The 16,590-nt window shown below is 40.8% G+C and overlaps 1 protein-coding gene across 1 annotated transcript in view; it reads right to left on the reverse strand.

Annotated features, from left to right (window-relative positions):
• SUGCT (succinyl-CoA:glutarate-CoA transferase) overlaps positions 1-16,590 on the reverse strand; it is a 375,641-nt gene that overhangs the window by 248,438 nt on the left and 110,613 nt on the right. Inside the window, exon 10 of the mRNA XM_086614740.1 lies at positions 3,900-3,971. Coding sequence (XP_086470866.1) covers positions 3,900-3,971 — 72 coding nt within the window. The remainder of the gene's footprint in view (positions 1-3,899; positions 3,972-16,590) is intronic.

The following is a 16,590-nucleotide window of genomic DNA, read 5'->3' on the forward strand; positions in this document are numbered from 1 at the left end:
CTCTCCTCTTTCAATTTAAAGCCATTGCCCCTTGTCCTATCTCTACACGCCCTTGTAAAAAGTCCCTCTCCAGCCTGTAGGTCTCCTTTAGGTACTGGAAGGCTACTAGAAGGTCTCCCTGGAGCCTCTTCTTCTCCAGGCTGAACAACCCCAACTTTCTCAGCTTGTCTTCATAGAAGAGGTGTTACAGTACTGTCATCATCTTTGTGGCCCTCCTCTGGACTTGCTCCAACAGGTCCATGTGTTTCTTATGTTGAGGGCCTCAGAGCTGAACCTCTGAGATTGCTTCAGACCAAGGCCACTATCGTTTAATGACTCCTTACTTTGCTGGGATGAACAAAGATATGGCTTCCCTTCCAAGTGAATAGCTGTTGATGACTTAAAACCATCAGCAAAATAGGTGTTCTTTCAACAGATATTTAGAGATACTCAAAACAGTCAGTTTTGATGCAGTTGTCACCTAGAGTGACAAAAGTAAGCATGGAAACCAATGTATCAGTAAGTTATGTTGGAACAATGACCATATTACATGAGTTTTCTGCAGATTTTTATCTGCAAGAGAACACAGAACATCAATTTAGCATCTTCCATCAACACTTAATTCATCGCATATTTTCTTGTCCTTCTGTGTTTACACAATCTAGTTCATGAAAATGATAACATATCATAATCTAACTTTAGAATATCTTCTTCTTTTCCTATCTGTATTTAACAATAATATTGGTATCTCCTTAAAATTATCTCCTAATACTGCTATTTTGGAGTTACAGATTGTTGCTTTAGAGGAAAAAATCACGCAAGGTTGTTCAAGGTAAATCACAGAATCATAGAATGATTTGGGTTGGAAGGGACCTCAAAGATCATCTCGCTCCAACGCCTCTGCCATGGTTGTTTTAATATGATTGATAAATGATATTGATATGATTTATTAATGATAGTGAATTCTTATTTATGAGATCTTAAAAAAAACAAGAAATTAATCAGAAAACTATGGTTCCATTTGATGAGTTATATGAAAAATTATCATATGGAGCTGCTCACTCTACTGTTTTAATTAACGTTACTGACTTCAGCTTTAACTTAATGTCCATCTGTTGTAAAGCTGCATGTCTATATATGTTCTTCTCAATTTTTTTGTGACTAACAAATGCACATTGGGAGAAGTTGTTCATTAATGTGCCATTCATCTTTCTGCATCATGCTGCCAATATTTTCTTTATTTCACTACATCCGCTTGGAATGAAACTGCTGTTGTCCGTCTCCAGGCCTTCTTCAAGATCTAAGATGCACATTCAGAGTGTATGTTCTCTGCATTTTGTCCCCCAATACGCTCAAACCTGTTTGTACTCCTCTTTGCTGTACACAAAAACTCAGTCTTTTGAAGACTCTTGCTCCGTATTCCCTATTTAGACCGAAACAGTACACATCAGGACGTGCTTTTGTAACACTTGACCACTATGAAATGCACTTCAGACAGCAGCATTACCAAGTTTTGCTGCAATTATCCAAGTCCCCAAACAAGCTACAGTCAGTTGTCATTGATTTTGAAAACATCGCAGTGAATTCTTCCAGTTTTTTCTCTGTTTGCCTCAAAAGATATGGTTGAAGCAGAATGTTTGCAATTGTTTACAGCTTGAGCCAGCTGTTACATCTCTAGAGTATGTCTCTTCAGGGCAACAGCTTCCACACAGCCTGTATTTCTAGCACCAGCTCATCTCAGAAAGGTTCTCTAATGGCAACTCCAGTATTTGAATTAGTGGTCTCTGTATTTACTAAAGGTTCACTAGGGTGTTGCAAGCCTTCCTGTAGTAAAGTCCTCTTCCCTTATTGGCTTTCCCACTTCATGGTGTTTTGAGTTCCAAACCACCTTCGACTTAGCATAGAGCATACCTCTAATGGGTTTCACAGCATTCCACTGACTTCCACATCACTCTGTTTCCAGGCAATTTAACAGCCCAAATCCATACCTACAATAACTTCATAAGGGTAGAAAGATCGTTCTTAAAACCAAATATGATAACTTGTTTACAGAAAAATCTAACCATTACCCAAAACTTGAACTAATTTTTCCAATTTTTTAATCCCTTTGAAATGCAAGCAGTCATTATTTTTCCATGTTCTGTACCTCCTACTTTCAATTCTAGAAATACCAGAACACCTTTATGAGGATGAAATGAAAAAACATCAGCATGCAGAATAGGGCCACTATTCCTTTCACTTAATTTTAGTTCTACAGATTCTGAGGTTACACAAATCGTAGAAATGTTGCCTCATCCTCTGGGGTACCATTCACTCCTTATTGATTACAGAGGGAGGATGTATCAAACAGTCACAGAGTCTCTCAGCTGTACCCCAAAGTGAGATGAATCCACAGTCTGAATTATTAGTGCCTTCTAGCTCACATCATGGTGTCAGAACCTACTGAGCCAGATCTTCAGTTCTGCCTTACTCACGGACGGCAGAAAGACCAGCATTTGATACGTACTTCTTCAACTAAAGCACCAAAAAGACATTCACAGCTACGTCCTGGGACTGTCTGTGAAGATTTCCTTTATGAGACAGTGAGTCTTTGATAAAACTGAGCTGTGGCAGGTAGACACTTATTCAGTCATTAGTCTTCATCCATGTTAAGATAATGGCCACGCTATCGTGGTTGGACATCTGTATGAAGAAGAACTACTGAGAAAACTCTGAAGAGGTTAACTTGCTACTTGTTGAGAGAGTCAATTCAAGCAAATGAAATCAGACCCCTCCAGATGGCAAGGTGGGGAATATACAGCCCAAACTGCACTAAGAGAGAATCCCAACTGCATTGTCTTCTTACTCCATATTCCAGTTATTAGTTGTGAACATTCATGGAAATGCAAAATGTCTGACATGAACAAATGGAGGAAAATAATGCTCAATTTCCTGAGGCTGTCAGCTTGTTTGGAGCGTGATTAATTTAGGCTAAATATCCAAGTTCCCAGAGAAAAAAAACATAATAGCAGGAAAAAGGTAGAACTCTCATTTTTAAAAATGCTGTCTAATGCTATGTGCAAAACTTTTCTTGTCCCAGCTTGCCTGTTACTGGGGTCTTTGTTTGGAATGTTGCCACACTTTATTTAAGAACAATTGTCTCCCTACAACCACTCCTTCTCTTTTAAAATGTATTCATTGTCCAGGGAAAAGCAATTCCAGGTATTAAAACAACCAGAAAAAAGTATGTGAAAAAAACGAAACTATTTTACAACGTTTCAAGCTACCCTCTGTGAAAACAGAACTGCCAATCACGTTCCTTCAGTTCAAAATAATGAAAATACCAGATTTTGAATGCAGCAGTCCCGTTTGAAGATTTGTTCTTCAATATTGTATCTCTGCATACTCCAAAGCCAGCCCACAGTCCTGTAATACTTCTTTTCTAAAAAGTCTGCAAGTTTCTCTGTGAGCACAGACCAGCACATATTAGTGTTCCAAAGGACTACGCACTCAGCTACTGATGAAGGTGCCACAAGAACCATCCATCCCCTGTCTTTGCTTTGTTCATATCTGCACCCACCATGTATTTTATGGAGAAACTCTTGAAAAAGGTACCAGTGTGACTTCCATGACATTCACCATTCCGAACTGGAAGGCTGTTAGCTTGTTCATTTTTTAGCTAACTAGCCGTGCAGCTGCACAGACTTCAAAAGGGTTTCAGCACCTAAAAGTCTGGCAATTTAGATGTTCTTAAGATAGAGGCAAAGCACAGAACCCATATCAGTCCCCTGAACTACCAGCCAGAACCCCAGGGTTAGAATTTATACTTGCTACTTATTTTCACCCAAAAAAAGAGTAATTAAGAAGCAATCAGTAATTATTTTTCTAGTCAGAACGGAAACTGTTACACATTTCTATACCATCACCTGACACACCATTACCTTGCACACAGTGACAAACTGCTGATCATTTCCAGCTCCCATCACAATGTAGCCATCCTTGGTCTTAAAAGCCTGGAAGAAAAAAGACAGGTGATAAGCTGTAACTAAGCTATAAAATATTAGCACATCTTTTAAGTGGAAACTTTGTAAATAATGTTCAAATTACTTCCTTAAACACGTCTATTCAGACTCAATCTCTGGTTCTATAAAAGTGGCTCAAAGTCATCCACAAGGATAGATGAATGTGGCCCTTCTGATTTTTCTAGAGTTTTTCTAAAGTTGAGAAGTTATCTTGGTTAATAGTTAATTTGCTGAAAATGTGTCTTGAGGCATCCTGAAACTTTGCATATGTGTCCCACACTCACAGGGACTGAGAAGGATTTACCAGGGTGACACTTACTTGCCAGGCCTGATTTATTCAGCTTCACTCAGCCTGACTGAGAGCAGACAGCTGCACTGAGGTGTCACAGACCCTGATCAAATATGCAAAAAAAAAAAAAGATAATTGCCAAATAGCAATGACAGTTAGGGACTCTCATGGGGATGAAAGGGATAGGCTGCATCTTTCCAGCTCTTCAGCTGGAGATTAAGCTATCTCCTCAGTCAGTGGTCTCAAGATGCACCTCTGGGAGAAAATGGGACTTCTTTTCTTTGAGGTTTTATTTATTTTTCTTTTGACTTTATTACAGTGGCCTTCCTGGCATATTTCATGGTGAACCAAACATTTAACAGAGTAGGACATAACAGCTTTCATTTCAGTCTAAATCATCTTCACTCAGATTTTCACTGGAAAAAGAAAATCTGTAATTGGCATCATCCTCAATTTTTAACATTGTGTCAGAGCATCTTCTAAAATTGGATAACGCAAACAGATTCCCCTTTCATCCACTCCTCTCCCTTATACAAGGGTGGGTAACTACAGATTCAGTCATACGTGTTACAACCACAATTTTACAAGTATTTGGGAAAAATTCTTTAACTATTAATTTGATTTCACTTGACTTCAGAGGCCAGCACAGGCTGGTGCACTAATGGTGATGAGGCCTTGCAAAACTTTCTTGCAAAGAGCAAATCTCATCTTCCATTCTCATAATTCTTTTTTTTTTTTAATGAGCTATCATGTCCTAATCTAAAGGTGTGAATTCTTACTATAAATTTGGGTAAATAACACAGAAATATAAGCTCTAGTGTGAGAACACTTCAATAATAAAAAGTCTTGTCATTCCACCGTGGCTTATTCTTCTTCACAAACAGGAATATGCTATTCCAACTTGTGATCCTTCATACAGATACAACTACATCCACACCAAGACTATTCTACCATCTGGTATAGTCAAAGCTGTAAAATCATATGTAGAAAATTACATCCCCTGAAATGCAAGTAACTGTACATCACAGTTAGGATATCACTTGTTTGCTCTCGCTATGTTTCACTTCCTGGTAATAGTATTGGTCAGTGATAAAGTTTAGCAATTTATTTTTCACACATTTAATTAAGCACTTCAGTCTAAGGTTCTTAGCAAGCAAAAATGAAATTCAGCAAACATTTAGTCCTAAGCATGCAAAAAGAGTCCCACTGACTTGGCCCCAATACAGTAAAAGCCTAGAAGCATGCATAATATAAAGGTACTGCATACTCACACTGAGGAGAGCAATATGTCCAGAAAAAATTGGGGAAAAGAACACAGAAAAGAAAGTTGCATGTGAATGCATAAACATTTTTTAGATATATCTGTTCATGCAGATTTCTAAAACAATCATGACAGAACCTGGTCTGAGAATACATAAGACATTTCCCCGCCTGGTAAATAAATGGCTTTTAGTAGGGATAGTTATGAACTGCAACTGTCAGTATAAACTTACTACCTTTAGTTACAGTCGAGATTTGTTTTCTGAACACCCTGCCCAAATCCTGACCCGTCTTTGTTGATGCTCTGAATTCTAAAACCAGCCACACACGTTTCATGCAAATTACGGGGTAAACACTACATGTATCTGTGTACGTATGTAACACAATATAGTTTTTACTGGTGTGACCACCTACTACTTCCAGTAAAAGAATTAGAAATTCTTTTACACATTCTTTTAAAGTTCTACTCTGGATGCCTGTTACAGATTGCAAAGCCCACAATATAGACAGATCCCCTTCCTCCGCACACCAAAATATATTTAACCTGGTACTATGGGCAAATCTTAAAAAAGAGTTTACTATTTATCAGCAACTTCTTTTGAGACTCACATCCTGTAAGAACACTGCAATCACACAAGAGCTGCATACCATGATGAAACATGCATCTGTACCCGTGGGCTGCCCATGCAGCAGCGGAAGTCATCTAAATTTAAGGGCCTGGTTATAAGCATTTGCTTCAGTTGCTTTGTGGAATGTGTGGGAAAACTGATTATTCTTAATTGCATTGTATGACTAAAAAGCTAAAACAACAATCATGTCATCGTTACACAACAAAAAAATGGTATCATAATAAATGCAGCAGTCTTTTTCCATGAAGCTTAACTCAAAGGTTTGCGGCTGCGATTTTAAGCTTCCCATTACAAAACAGCTGATTATTTGCCAATCATTGCTGCTGATAAAGCAGAAACTTCCACATGTTATTAGCACAATATTGATGCCAACATTTAAGGGTGATAACAATGGTTTTATTCATCACCCATAAATGTACGCACACTACAGGTTACCACAGGTTACTGTCTGGTCACAGAAAGCTTCACAATCCTATTATACAAAGGAGAGTAAGGGCAAAGTGCAGACAGATTTTAATGAGATTTTGTTTTGATAAACTGCTGTCCATCACATCGAATCACTTCACATTAGTGCAGTAAAAGGCACTACACACACGAGGCAAAAGTCCTTTTTCCCTTCCCCTTTTTCTGAAGAATGAGGTCTTCTAATAAGATCCTTGAGAGCACGAGCATGATTTAACCTGCTACTCCCATGTGGTATCCTGAGCAATACGACATCAGTTAGTGAAAACAAGAAACAAAAAACAGACAAAAAAAATAGTCCACACGTGATTCATGGAAAAGGCAGAGACCAATTGCACAGCATCCAAAGGCACAGCTTTTCAGTACGATGTAAAAAGCTTGGGGGGTTCCAAGAAGATAATCTGTAAATTCACACTGAATGATATATAGTACACGACACCAACATACGCATGTTCAAAGCCAGATCTCAAGGTCAGTGTGTATGCATCAACGCCTCACACTGACTGATGGATGTTACGGGATCTCATGAAGACTCAGCACTTTTCCAAACTTGATTCTAGAACACTCTGTATACCTGAGATACTTTGTGTACTGAAACATTTTAAACTCCCTAAACACATGGAATATAAACTCTATCCACCTTCAGGAATGTTCTAAGTGGTTGTCATGGTTTAGTCCAGCCAGCAGCTAAGCTACCACGAGGTCGCTCACTCACTCCTTCCCCTTGGTGAGGTGGAGAAGAGAAAAAAATGTAACAAGAGGCCTCAGGGTTGAGATAGGAATAGGAAGGGATCACCCACCAACCATGGCCTTGGGCAAAACAGACTCGGCTTGGGAACGAACCAAGTTAATTCATTAGCGATTCATTCAGAGAGGATAACAAGAAATAAAGCCAGATCTTAAAAAACAACATTTTCCCCCATCCCTCCCTTCTTCCCAGCTCTACTTCTTTCCCTCCAGTGACACAGAGGGACATGGAATGGGTGGGCTGCAGGTCAGTTCACCACACATTCTTTCTGTTGCTCCTTTCTTAAAGGAGGAGGATTCCTTATACTCTTTTTCCCTGCTCCAGTGGATCCTCTCCTCACAGGACAGTCCACAGACTTTTCCAACATGAGTCCTTCCTGCAGGATGCAATCCTTACCCATTAGATTGCCCCAGCACAGGCTTCCTCCCCAGAGAGTCACAGTTTCTTAGGGAGCAGCCACCTGCTCAAGTGTGGGGTTCTCCACAGACTTCAGATGCCTCTCCACCTCATCGTCAGTCTCCAGCACCAAAGAGAGATCATTCTCTATGACCTCCTTCAGGCACAGGCGTCTCTGCTCCAGCGTGGGCTTCTCCACGGGCTGCAGGTGGGTCTCTGCTCCACTGTTAATCTCCACGAGCAGCAGAGGGGCCGCCTGTCGTCTCACCACAGGCTGCAGGGGAACCTCCGTTCTGACACACCTCCTCCCACTCTGTCTTCGCCATCCTTGGTATCTACGTAGCCATTTCTCTCAGGTCTTGGTCCTCTCTCCGCTGCGTCTGCACCGGGCCCAATCAGCCAGATGAACTTCGGCAGTCCCAGCAGGGCAAACTCCTCCCAGTGGGCACCCTGAGAGTGGGGCACTTCAGAGCTCTCCAAGCCTCCCTGCTGTGGCCATCTCCAGTTGACTGGCGGTGGTCCAACTGGAGCCCCTCTCTTCAGCGTAGGTCCAGCCTCGGTTCAAGCTCCTTTGTCCCTCTTAAATATAGCATTCACAGAGGCGCTGGTTGGCTCAGCCCTGGCCTGAGGGGAGAGGGGTCCAACGTGGCCAGAGGCCGGTCCAGCCCCTCCTGTGCTACCAAAGCCCCATCACGTAAACCCAGCACAGTGGATAACAAGTATTCTCCAAAAATGCTGTAGAGACTGCACAGTGAAGATGCAGGCCAAACTTTACCTTAGTTTATTACTAAGGTTACAGAGTGAACAAAGACTTGCTGAGATAATTTGAGGCCAAACTAGCCGGTCTTTGCACTGCTCTAAGTCAATGGCCTTTCAAAATTTGCCAGCTTTGATGGTTGTAGTGAAACACTGTCGATCTCTTGCATTTATTGCCTGCTTGAAGAATTTTAAGCCTATAAATGCTATGGCAATCATTAAGCATACATAAATATCTTTGTATATGTTTCAATTTGCATGTTGAGTCCACAAACAAAACTTTAAAACGTAAGGGGCCAATTAAAAGATATGCCAATTCCAATAAAATGATCAAAAGCCCAAGTCAGTTTTCAGTATCTGAATCCAAAACACAGAAATCAAAACAACCAGAACATCTGCTGCTGTGTATGATGGTGCTTTACTCCTCTCCATCAGGTATTTATACACATTCATAAGATCTCCTCAAGCCTTCTGTCAATCCTTCAGGACAAACACTCACAGTTCTCTCAGTCTCTCCTCATATGAGAAATGCTCCAAGCCTTTACTTATTTTCGTGGCCTTTTGCTGGACCTCCTCCAGTATGAGCATGCCCTTGTCCTACAAACTCCAGACGTGGACCCAACTGCAGATCTATAACTGGATCGACTGGTTATTCATGCTCACCAGCGCTGAGCAGAGGGAACAATCACCTCAAAAATCTAAATCAAAATCAGCATTGCTGAGGGAGGGCACGGTGAGGGCACTTCATGGTCTAGCCTCAAAAGCTACTGGCAGATCAAATCCAGCACACACTGAAATAGAGCCTCCAGACATCCCATGAGTAGGCAGCTTCCCAGTGCCACAAGGACTGTCAAGGTCAAATGCAAATGATGTAAGCCTCGTCCAGGAAGAAATTAGATGTCACTTCTTCAGAGACTTCTCAGGAAGAAGAATTTGGAGGCCAAACAATACTTGGAGAGACCAACATATCAAAGCATTGGATTTTTGAAATTGGAGGGTTATTCCATGTTGAGGAGAGGTTAATAGCTTTAATTATCTGAACAAGCTATGCATTATTTCCATTCTCAATTACTGTATTGGCCCCTTTACTGATAATGGCAGTCAATGGTGGAATTATTTGAAAGCTTCCAGGCTTTCCCCTTGGAAGATTTGCACTACATCAGGTATGGTAAAAAGGGTGTATTACTTGTCTTTATGCGTTTTCTTATCTGATGTTCCCACATGAATAATAGTTGGGATCTGTAAAGACACCTACAACGTCTTTTCACTGGGAATAGCTGATGCTCGATACCCTCTGATTTGAAGCATCTTGAAAGAGAGCACTGCCTTTTGATTCATAAAGTTGAATAGCAGCATCTCTAAAAGCATCCAGTGATGGATAACGAGGGGAACATCTGAGGGCTTGCAGATAATCACTATGTACTGGTGAGTTCTACAGCAGAGGTTAAAGGGTAGTAACTTCTGAAAGCCTTCTAACTGCTGTTGGTTTTACAGAGCAACAGGCTGATTGCTCCAACTGGCATCATGAAGCAGCTTGCTTAAGATTTTGGAAAGATGCCATTCTTTTATAAAGGCTAGATACAGTATTTCTGTAAGGTACGTGCTGGTCAGCACAACAGGGAGCGTTCTCAGAAGGCATTAAGGGAGAACACTCCTCTGAGCTCCTTCCCCAGGTTGGCACAGGAGCAAGTAGCTTTGTGTGAAGGCTAAAATGATTCTTTGGGACCAGCTGGGGATAGTGCAGAACAAAGACACCTACTCGAGAAGTCTGTAAACATAAAACCAGAAAAAGCTAAACCAATATTTTGAAACATACCACCAACACTTTTTTAAAAAGAGACTGATTCTCATATGCCACTCCTTCCTCTCCCTTCCACGTTCCCATCTACAGCAGTCTCTTTGCTTACTTACAGAATCAGTGAATAATTACTCAGTCAAACACTATGTGAACATACGTAGGTCTCTGTTATGTGCTTCAAGTACTCCCCTGGCATTAATCGGCGTGCTCAAAGAGAAAAGCTGGTCTCTTGCAGGCTTGAAACCACAGAACAATTACAATGTTACTTCTAATTTATTGCATAATGTGTCGTCAATTAGATTTTGAAGCTTCCAGTGTGACACTTGATTCAATACAAAGGTCATGTAAGGATAAGCGTTCTCTAGTCTTGATGCAGATTAAAGGTTGCCACTAAGAAGGTGATGTATTCAGGATCCGACTGACCTTACATAGACTCTCTTCTCCTGCCAACCAAAGGTACCTACAGCATATGTTGATTTCTTCCTCGCTCCGACCGTATCAAACTCTGGTTCCCTAACACATTAAAGAGTAGGAGATCGTCAGTTTTGCTTGGGATCCAGAATGGGTACATTCCTTCCAGATGGGACAAACTTGGCACATTGTTTCTCTACCTTTACACATTGGTTTGAATGAAACCTCAGCTGTGGCACAAAATCATGGAATAGCCACATTCTTTCCTCTTTCAAGGGAAGGGTACAATCTTTTCATAACAATTTAATATTTAATTACTGTAACAAATGGGAACAAGACCAAGAAGCCTGGTCAGCGGTAGTTCTGAGCAGTGCATATAAATCATAAAGACCACACACTTTGAAACTATTTGCCTACTTTGCACTCTCTTCCAGTGAAAGCAAACAGTAAAAAGAAAAAATGTAAATTTCATGGACTGGATTAATGTATGCTGAATGCTCTCACTGCGCAAACTGAAGAAGGGCATTCCACACACAGATTTCACTTTTTCCCTCTGGTCTTCTCAACCTGCACTACTTGTCTCTCTCTTCACTGATATGTTGCAGGACGGACTATCCTGACACTTCACAGCTATCGCAGTCTATCAGACACATCAGTATTAAGAATATTTGCAATAATTGTCTTGCAGAGAAGAGAAGTTTGTTTGACTGGATGCCATGAGCTTGTGGGAAAGGTGGTTTTGGTAAGACCAAGAATGATTACTTTGGTCTCTGAGATGAGGCGGAACACCAGCACTGATATCGAGAAAAGCACACAACAGACTACCAACTAAGGAGACCATTCACTTCTACAGAACCCACGATCCATCAGATACCTTTTCTGATCAACCTTCAAGTTATATATATGTCTGAATGCAGAAAAAATGACTTTGCCTAACTGATCCACGAGCAAAGCAGATGACATCTATTACATAGAATGGTTTGGGTTGGAAAGGACCTCAAAGAACATCTAGTTCCAACCTCCCTGCCATGGGCAGGGACACCCTCCACTACACCAGGCTTCTCAAAGCCTCATCCAACCTGGCCTTGAACACTTCCAGGGATGGGGCATCTACAGCTTCTCTGGGCAACCTGTTCCAGTGACTCACCACACTCAATGTAAACAATTTCTTCCTTATATCTAATCTAAATCTCCTCTCTTTCAGTTTAAAGCCATTGCCCCTTGTCCTATCACTACATGCCCTTGTAAAAAGTCCCTCTCCAGCTTTCCTGTAGGCCCCCTTTAAGTCTGCTATAAGATCACCCCGGAGCCTTCTCTTCTCCAGGCTGAACCGCCCCAACTCTCTCAGCCTGTCTTCATAGCAGAGGTGTTCCAGCCCTCGGATCATCTTGGTGGCCCTCCCCTGGACTTGCTGCAGCAGCTCCATGTCCTTGTGTTGGGGACTCCAGAGCTGAACACAGTATTCCAGGCGGGGTCTCACAAGAGCTGAGTAGAGGGGTAAAATCACCTCCCTTGACCTGCTGGCCATGCTGCTTTGGATGCAGCCCAGGATACGACTGGCTTTCTGGGATGCCAGTGCACATTGCCGGCTCATGTTGAGCTTCTCATCCACCAGCACTCCCAAGTCCTTTTCCTCAGGGCTGCTCTCAATCCATTCTCCACCCAGCCTGTACTTGTGCATGGGATTGCCCCGACCCACATGCAGGACCTTGCACTTGCCCTTGTTGAACTTCATGAGGTTCAGAGAGGCCCACCTCTCCAGCCTGTCAAGGTCCCTCTGGATGGCATCCCTTCCCTCCAGTGTGTCCACAACACCACACAGCTTGGTGTCATCTGCAAACTTGCTGACGGTGCACTCGATCCCACTGTCCATGTCGCCAACAAAGATGTTAAATAGCACTGGCCCCAGTGGAACACCACTCATCACTGGCCTCCACTTGGACATTGAACCATTGACCACAACTCTTTGAGTGCGACCATCCAGCCAATTCCTTATCTATCGAGTGGTCCATCCATCAAATCCATGTCTCTCCAGCTTAGAGACAAGGATGTCATGTGGGACATATGCTCTGAATGCACCTTAAAGAAAGGGGCAGCGAAATTAACACAAAATCACAGCATCGAACGGGGATATCTACGTTTGGCATGACAGTGTGTTACTCAGCACTCACTCAGGACGCAGGACAGCCTAGTTCTGCTCTCCAGACCGTGTCATGTTTTTATCCAGTTGTTGCCTAATGTGAGAAGTATAAACTGCTGGGATTAGAATGCAACCAAGGCCCCTCCAATCTCAGCTCACTGTCCTCAGAAATAGATTGAAGACAGGATCCCTCTCTCACTTAGTCTTCTTCTGGTCGTATGATATTTGACTGTTCATTTCCCAATTGACCAGATGGAATGCATAGATCTGTAATCTAAAAGTATCAGTTGGGCACACTATTTACCAAAAATACCTTTATAGTTGTTACTTCATATTCAATAGAGCAATAAACATTCGCTTCGGATTGCATACGCTTATTTTTAGAGACAAGACTTTTCTCCCAATCATCTCAAAGAACATATGCTGCAAGGAAACGAAACCGTTTTCTTTGTTTTCTAATGTGAATGAAATGTATGTCTAGCTTCACCACCCAAAAAGCCGTTTAAAAACTCCTGGAAAAGCAGTGAACAGCTTTAAAGCGGGAAACTTGTCACTTTCCCAAATTTCTAAAATTTTAAATACCTAAACTGTACCTCAATTAAAAATAAATTCTCTGATATTGCAAACTGGTGTTAAAACCGTTCCTCGCTGCTGAAAAATAAAATATCAGGCACAGAATCACATTCTCCATTGCCACATTAGTTTTCCATTAGTTTTTCAACAATGAAATTACACACACAGAGACACACACACACAAAATAAATAAACTTTAATCACAGTATCACGCTGGAGCCAGTGTAATTAATGTTGTGTCAGCATTTCCATTTAAGCCACTATTTTCAAGAGGTTTATAGCGCAGCCATAAAAAATCAGTTAGGTTAAAATTAAGCAAACAAGGTCCTATACAGCAAGCAACATTTAAGTATATATACAGACAGCAGCCAGTTACTACTTATATGGGAATTAAAATAGACGCTTACTGATTTTAAAGGGCACTGCAGAGCTATTTTTCTAAACAATATTTTTCTCAACATTTATAATAATCTCTCAAAAGCCTCAATCCGAGCTATGTTTCCTTACTCTTTTTCCTTCTCACACAATAGTTCACACAATTTCTTCCAATTTTGGAATTGTAAGCATTGTTTTTTTGTTTCACTTTTAAAGTAGAAGAATGCAATGAAAACATTTCTTTTGAAAAACAACACACAGGACCACAGTCTGAGCCTGGTACAGGCCTCCAGGCATTGCTGAGACAGAAATTACAAATAGTTCTTACACTTTCCAAAAATCATAAGATATAGCTGTCTGGAAAATCTGAGTACTCTAATACGAGGTTTTAAGACTGCTATTTAGAATTTAATGCTAGACGAGGTCCTACTTCTGTTTTCAGTAGAAATCATCAGAGTAGGATTTATCTCATTATTTCTGTCTCTTTTCCATCTCTACTCTTTGGCTTTAAGTGATGTAGTGGTACAATTTTCAAAGGTGAGCTTTGTAATACCGACTGCCTACTTGGTAACTCGTACTGAGCCAATCAGCCTGGCATTTCCAGCTGCAGACAGATGACCGAGTGCAAGCAAACTGGAACTCAGACTGGGCAGGCAGTGCTATTAACTTAAAGGTCCCAATAACTTAACGTCCTGCTACAAAGAAAGCTCTTCAAAAAGCTGAGCTGAATCATTTGTGAGTTTCTCTGACAACCAGCCAACTGGGAAGAGTAAGGGATCAAATTAGCACTGATGCTGACGAAAATCAGCAAAAACACCAATGAGGACATAACAATTACAGGGGTACAAAATTGGCTGCGTTACACAATTTGGCACTTTCACAACTTAAAATAAACAGCACTCACATTTGAAATCTGCCATTTAGCTGCAGAACAGGATGGACAAAGGCGGGAGAAACTCTACTCCATTCTGCCAATGTACCTTTACCCTATTTTGGAGATTTTTTTTTCCAATTGATGTATCTCTCAAACACTATGTGATCCTAGGTACTATGCAGCAGACACAGTGTGGTGAACTAAGGATGGATTTAAAATATTTCAGCCTTGACTCTTCACTATCCTTGATTTGTGGTTTTAAGTCAGACTCATTAAGGTTTATTGCATGTAGTTTGTTTTGGTTTAAAACACTACTTCATCTTTAATCAAGGATTGATTAGCCAGACATCCAGGATGCACACTATTTAAAGTCCTGAATTTATGCCAAAACAACCCATTGCCAGGCCACAGGAATAATGCTTGTGAGATTTAAAAAACTCAAAAATAATGCTTGATGAGTGGAACACGTGTATGTCTAAAAAAGTCAGAAGTCCCCTTCCTCTTCACTTTCCTATAAATTTCTGCTAGGTTTCCTTAAAACTATAAAATTCAGACTTCTGTTTTGCTCTAGTATTCTTTTTTTATTGTTTCCCATTAGTCTGAGAAATATTGAAATATAACATTACATTACTGCAATTACAATCTTTTATCTACCTCAAATTTAGCACTATTCCAATTGTTGAAGTTTGAAAATCACTACAATTAGAAATCAAAACATTACACCTTCTGCCAACCTAAAACTTGCTGGCCAATATTTAACCAATTTTTCATTCTAGCAGCTAATAAGTCAAATAAACCACTGAGAATGAGCTGAGGAAATCTGAATGGCAATAGCTACTGGTTTGCTTTTTAACAAAGCTCTTTACCATGCAGGGCTTGTAGAGTGCTTTTGCATAATAAACATAACTATCCTTTACTAAGAACTTGTTCTGGAGAATCAACACAGTATAAGTGTCCTTCTATTATCACAGCCTAAAATCTAGAGGAGATTTTATCCACATTTGTACAAAATCATCTCCTTGCACTCCCTTGCCCCTGCAAAGTCTGATGGACATAGCTATGCCAGTAAAATGAAGGGAGACGGCAACAGGAGAAGTAGAAAAACCCAGCTTTCAAAAAAGATCTCACATTTTTCCCCTGCAGATGTGAAAAGAAAAACCACCTTAGTTTCCACTGTCAGGTACATCATGCTGTTCTTTAACAAATACACTTGCTTCTTATCAATTGCCAGGTTTATTTCAAGGTTTTGTCTTGCCTTATGCTGTCATAATTTTTTTTGGTTCTAAGTGGCCAAGGGACAGCCTCTCTCTCAAGCATGAACAAGTATGAACATTCCAATAACAATTCTGATTTAATCCTGGGAGAATCATGCAGTCTGGGCTTATTCAGGGCAGGAGTCTGACTCTGAAGATCGTCCAGTGCCACAGAGTTTTAATTTCTTGGCACGACAGCCACTTCACTTTCACTGTCAATCTAAACCCTTACTTTTTAATTCCTTAAAGAAACGCCCAATTGTAAACCACACTGGCAATTTCAAAGGTTAAAAACCGTGACTATAGTCACCTCTGCCAAACACCGTGGCATCAGGAAAAGTGCAAAATTACTGCATTTTTGTCATAGGTTATTACCATAAGTTGATACCAAACATTGTACCAGCATCACTGTACCTCAGTCAACTGACAAGTGAGCATGAACATATACTGATTCCACTACAGTCTTTTGCAAAAACCACATATTGTTTCACCTAATTTCATAATAAATAATTTACAGAAACTAAACCAAAGCAAGTACACACTGCAGTGCAATTAAATGAGATGTCAGTCACGTGTAGTCAAGTAAGGCTAAAGCTACCCAGCTACTGCTATCCATACACCATAGCACAGCCATGTTAGAGTCTCC

The sequence above is a fragment of the Tauraco erythrolophus genome, chromosome 7 (genome assembly GCF_009769465.1).
Source record: "Tauraco erythrolophus isolate bTauEry1 chromosome 7, bTauEry1.pri, whole genome shotgun sequence".
Lineage (NCBI taxonomy): Eukaryota > Metazoa > Chordata > Aves > Musophagiformes > Musophagidae > Tauraco > Tauraco erythrolophus.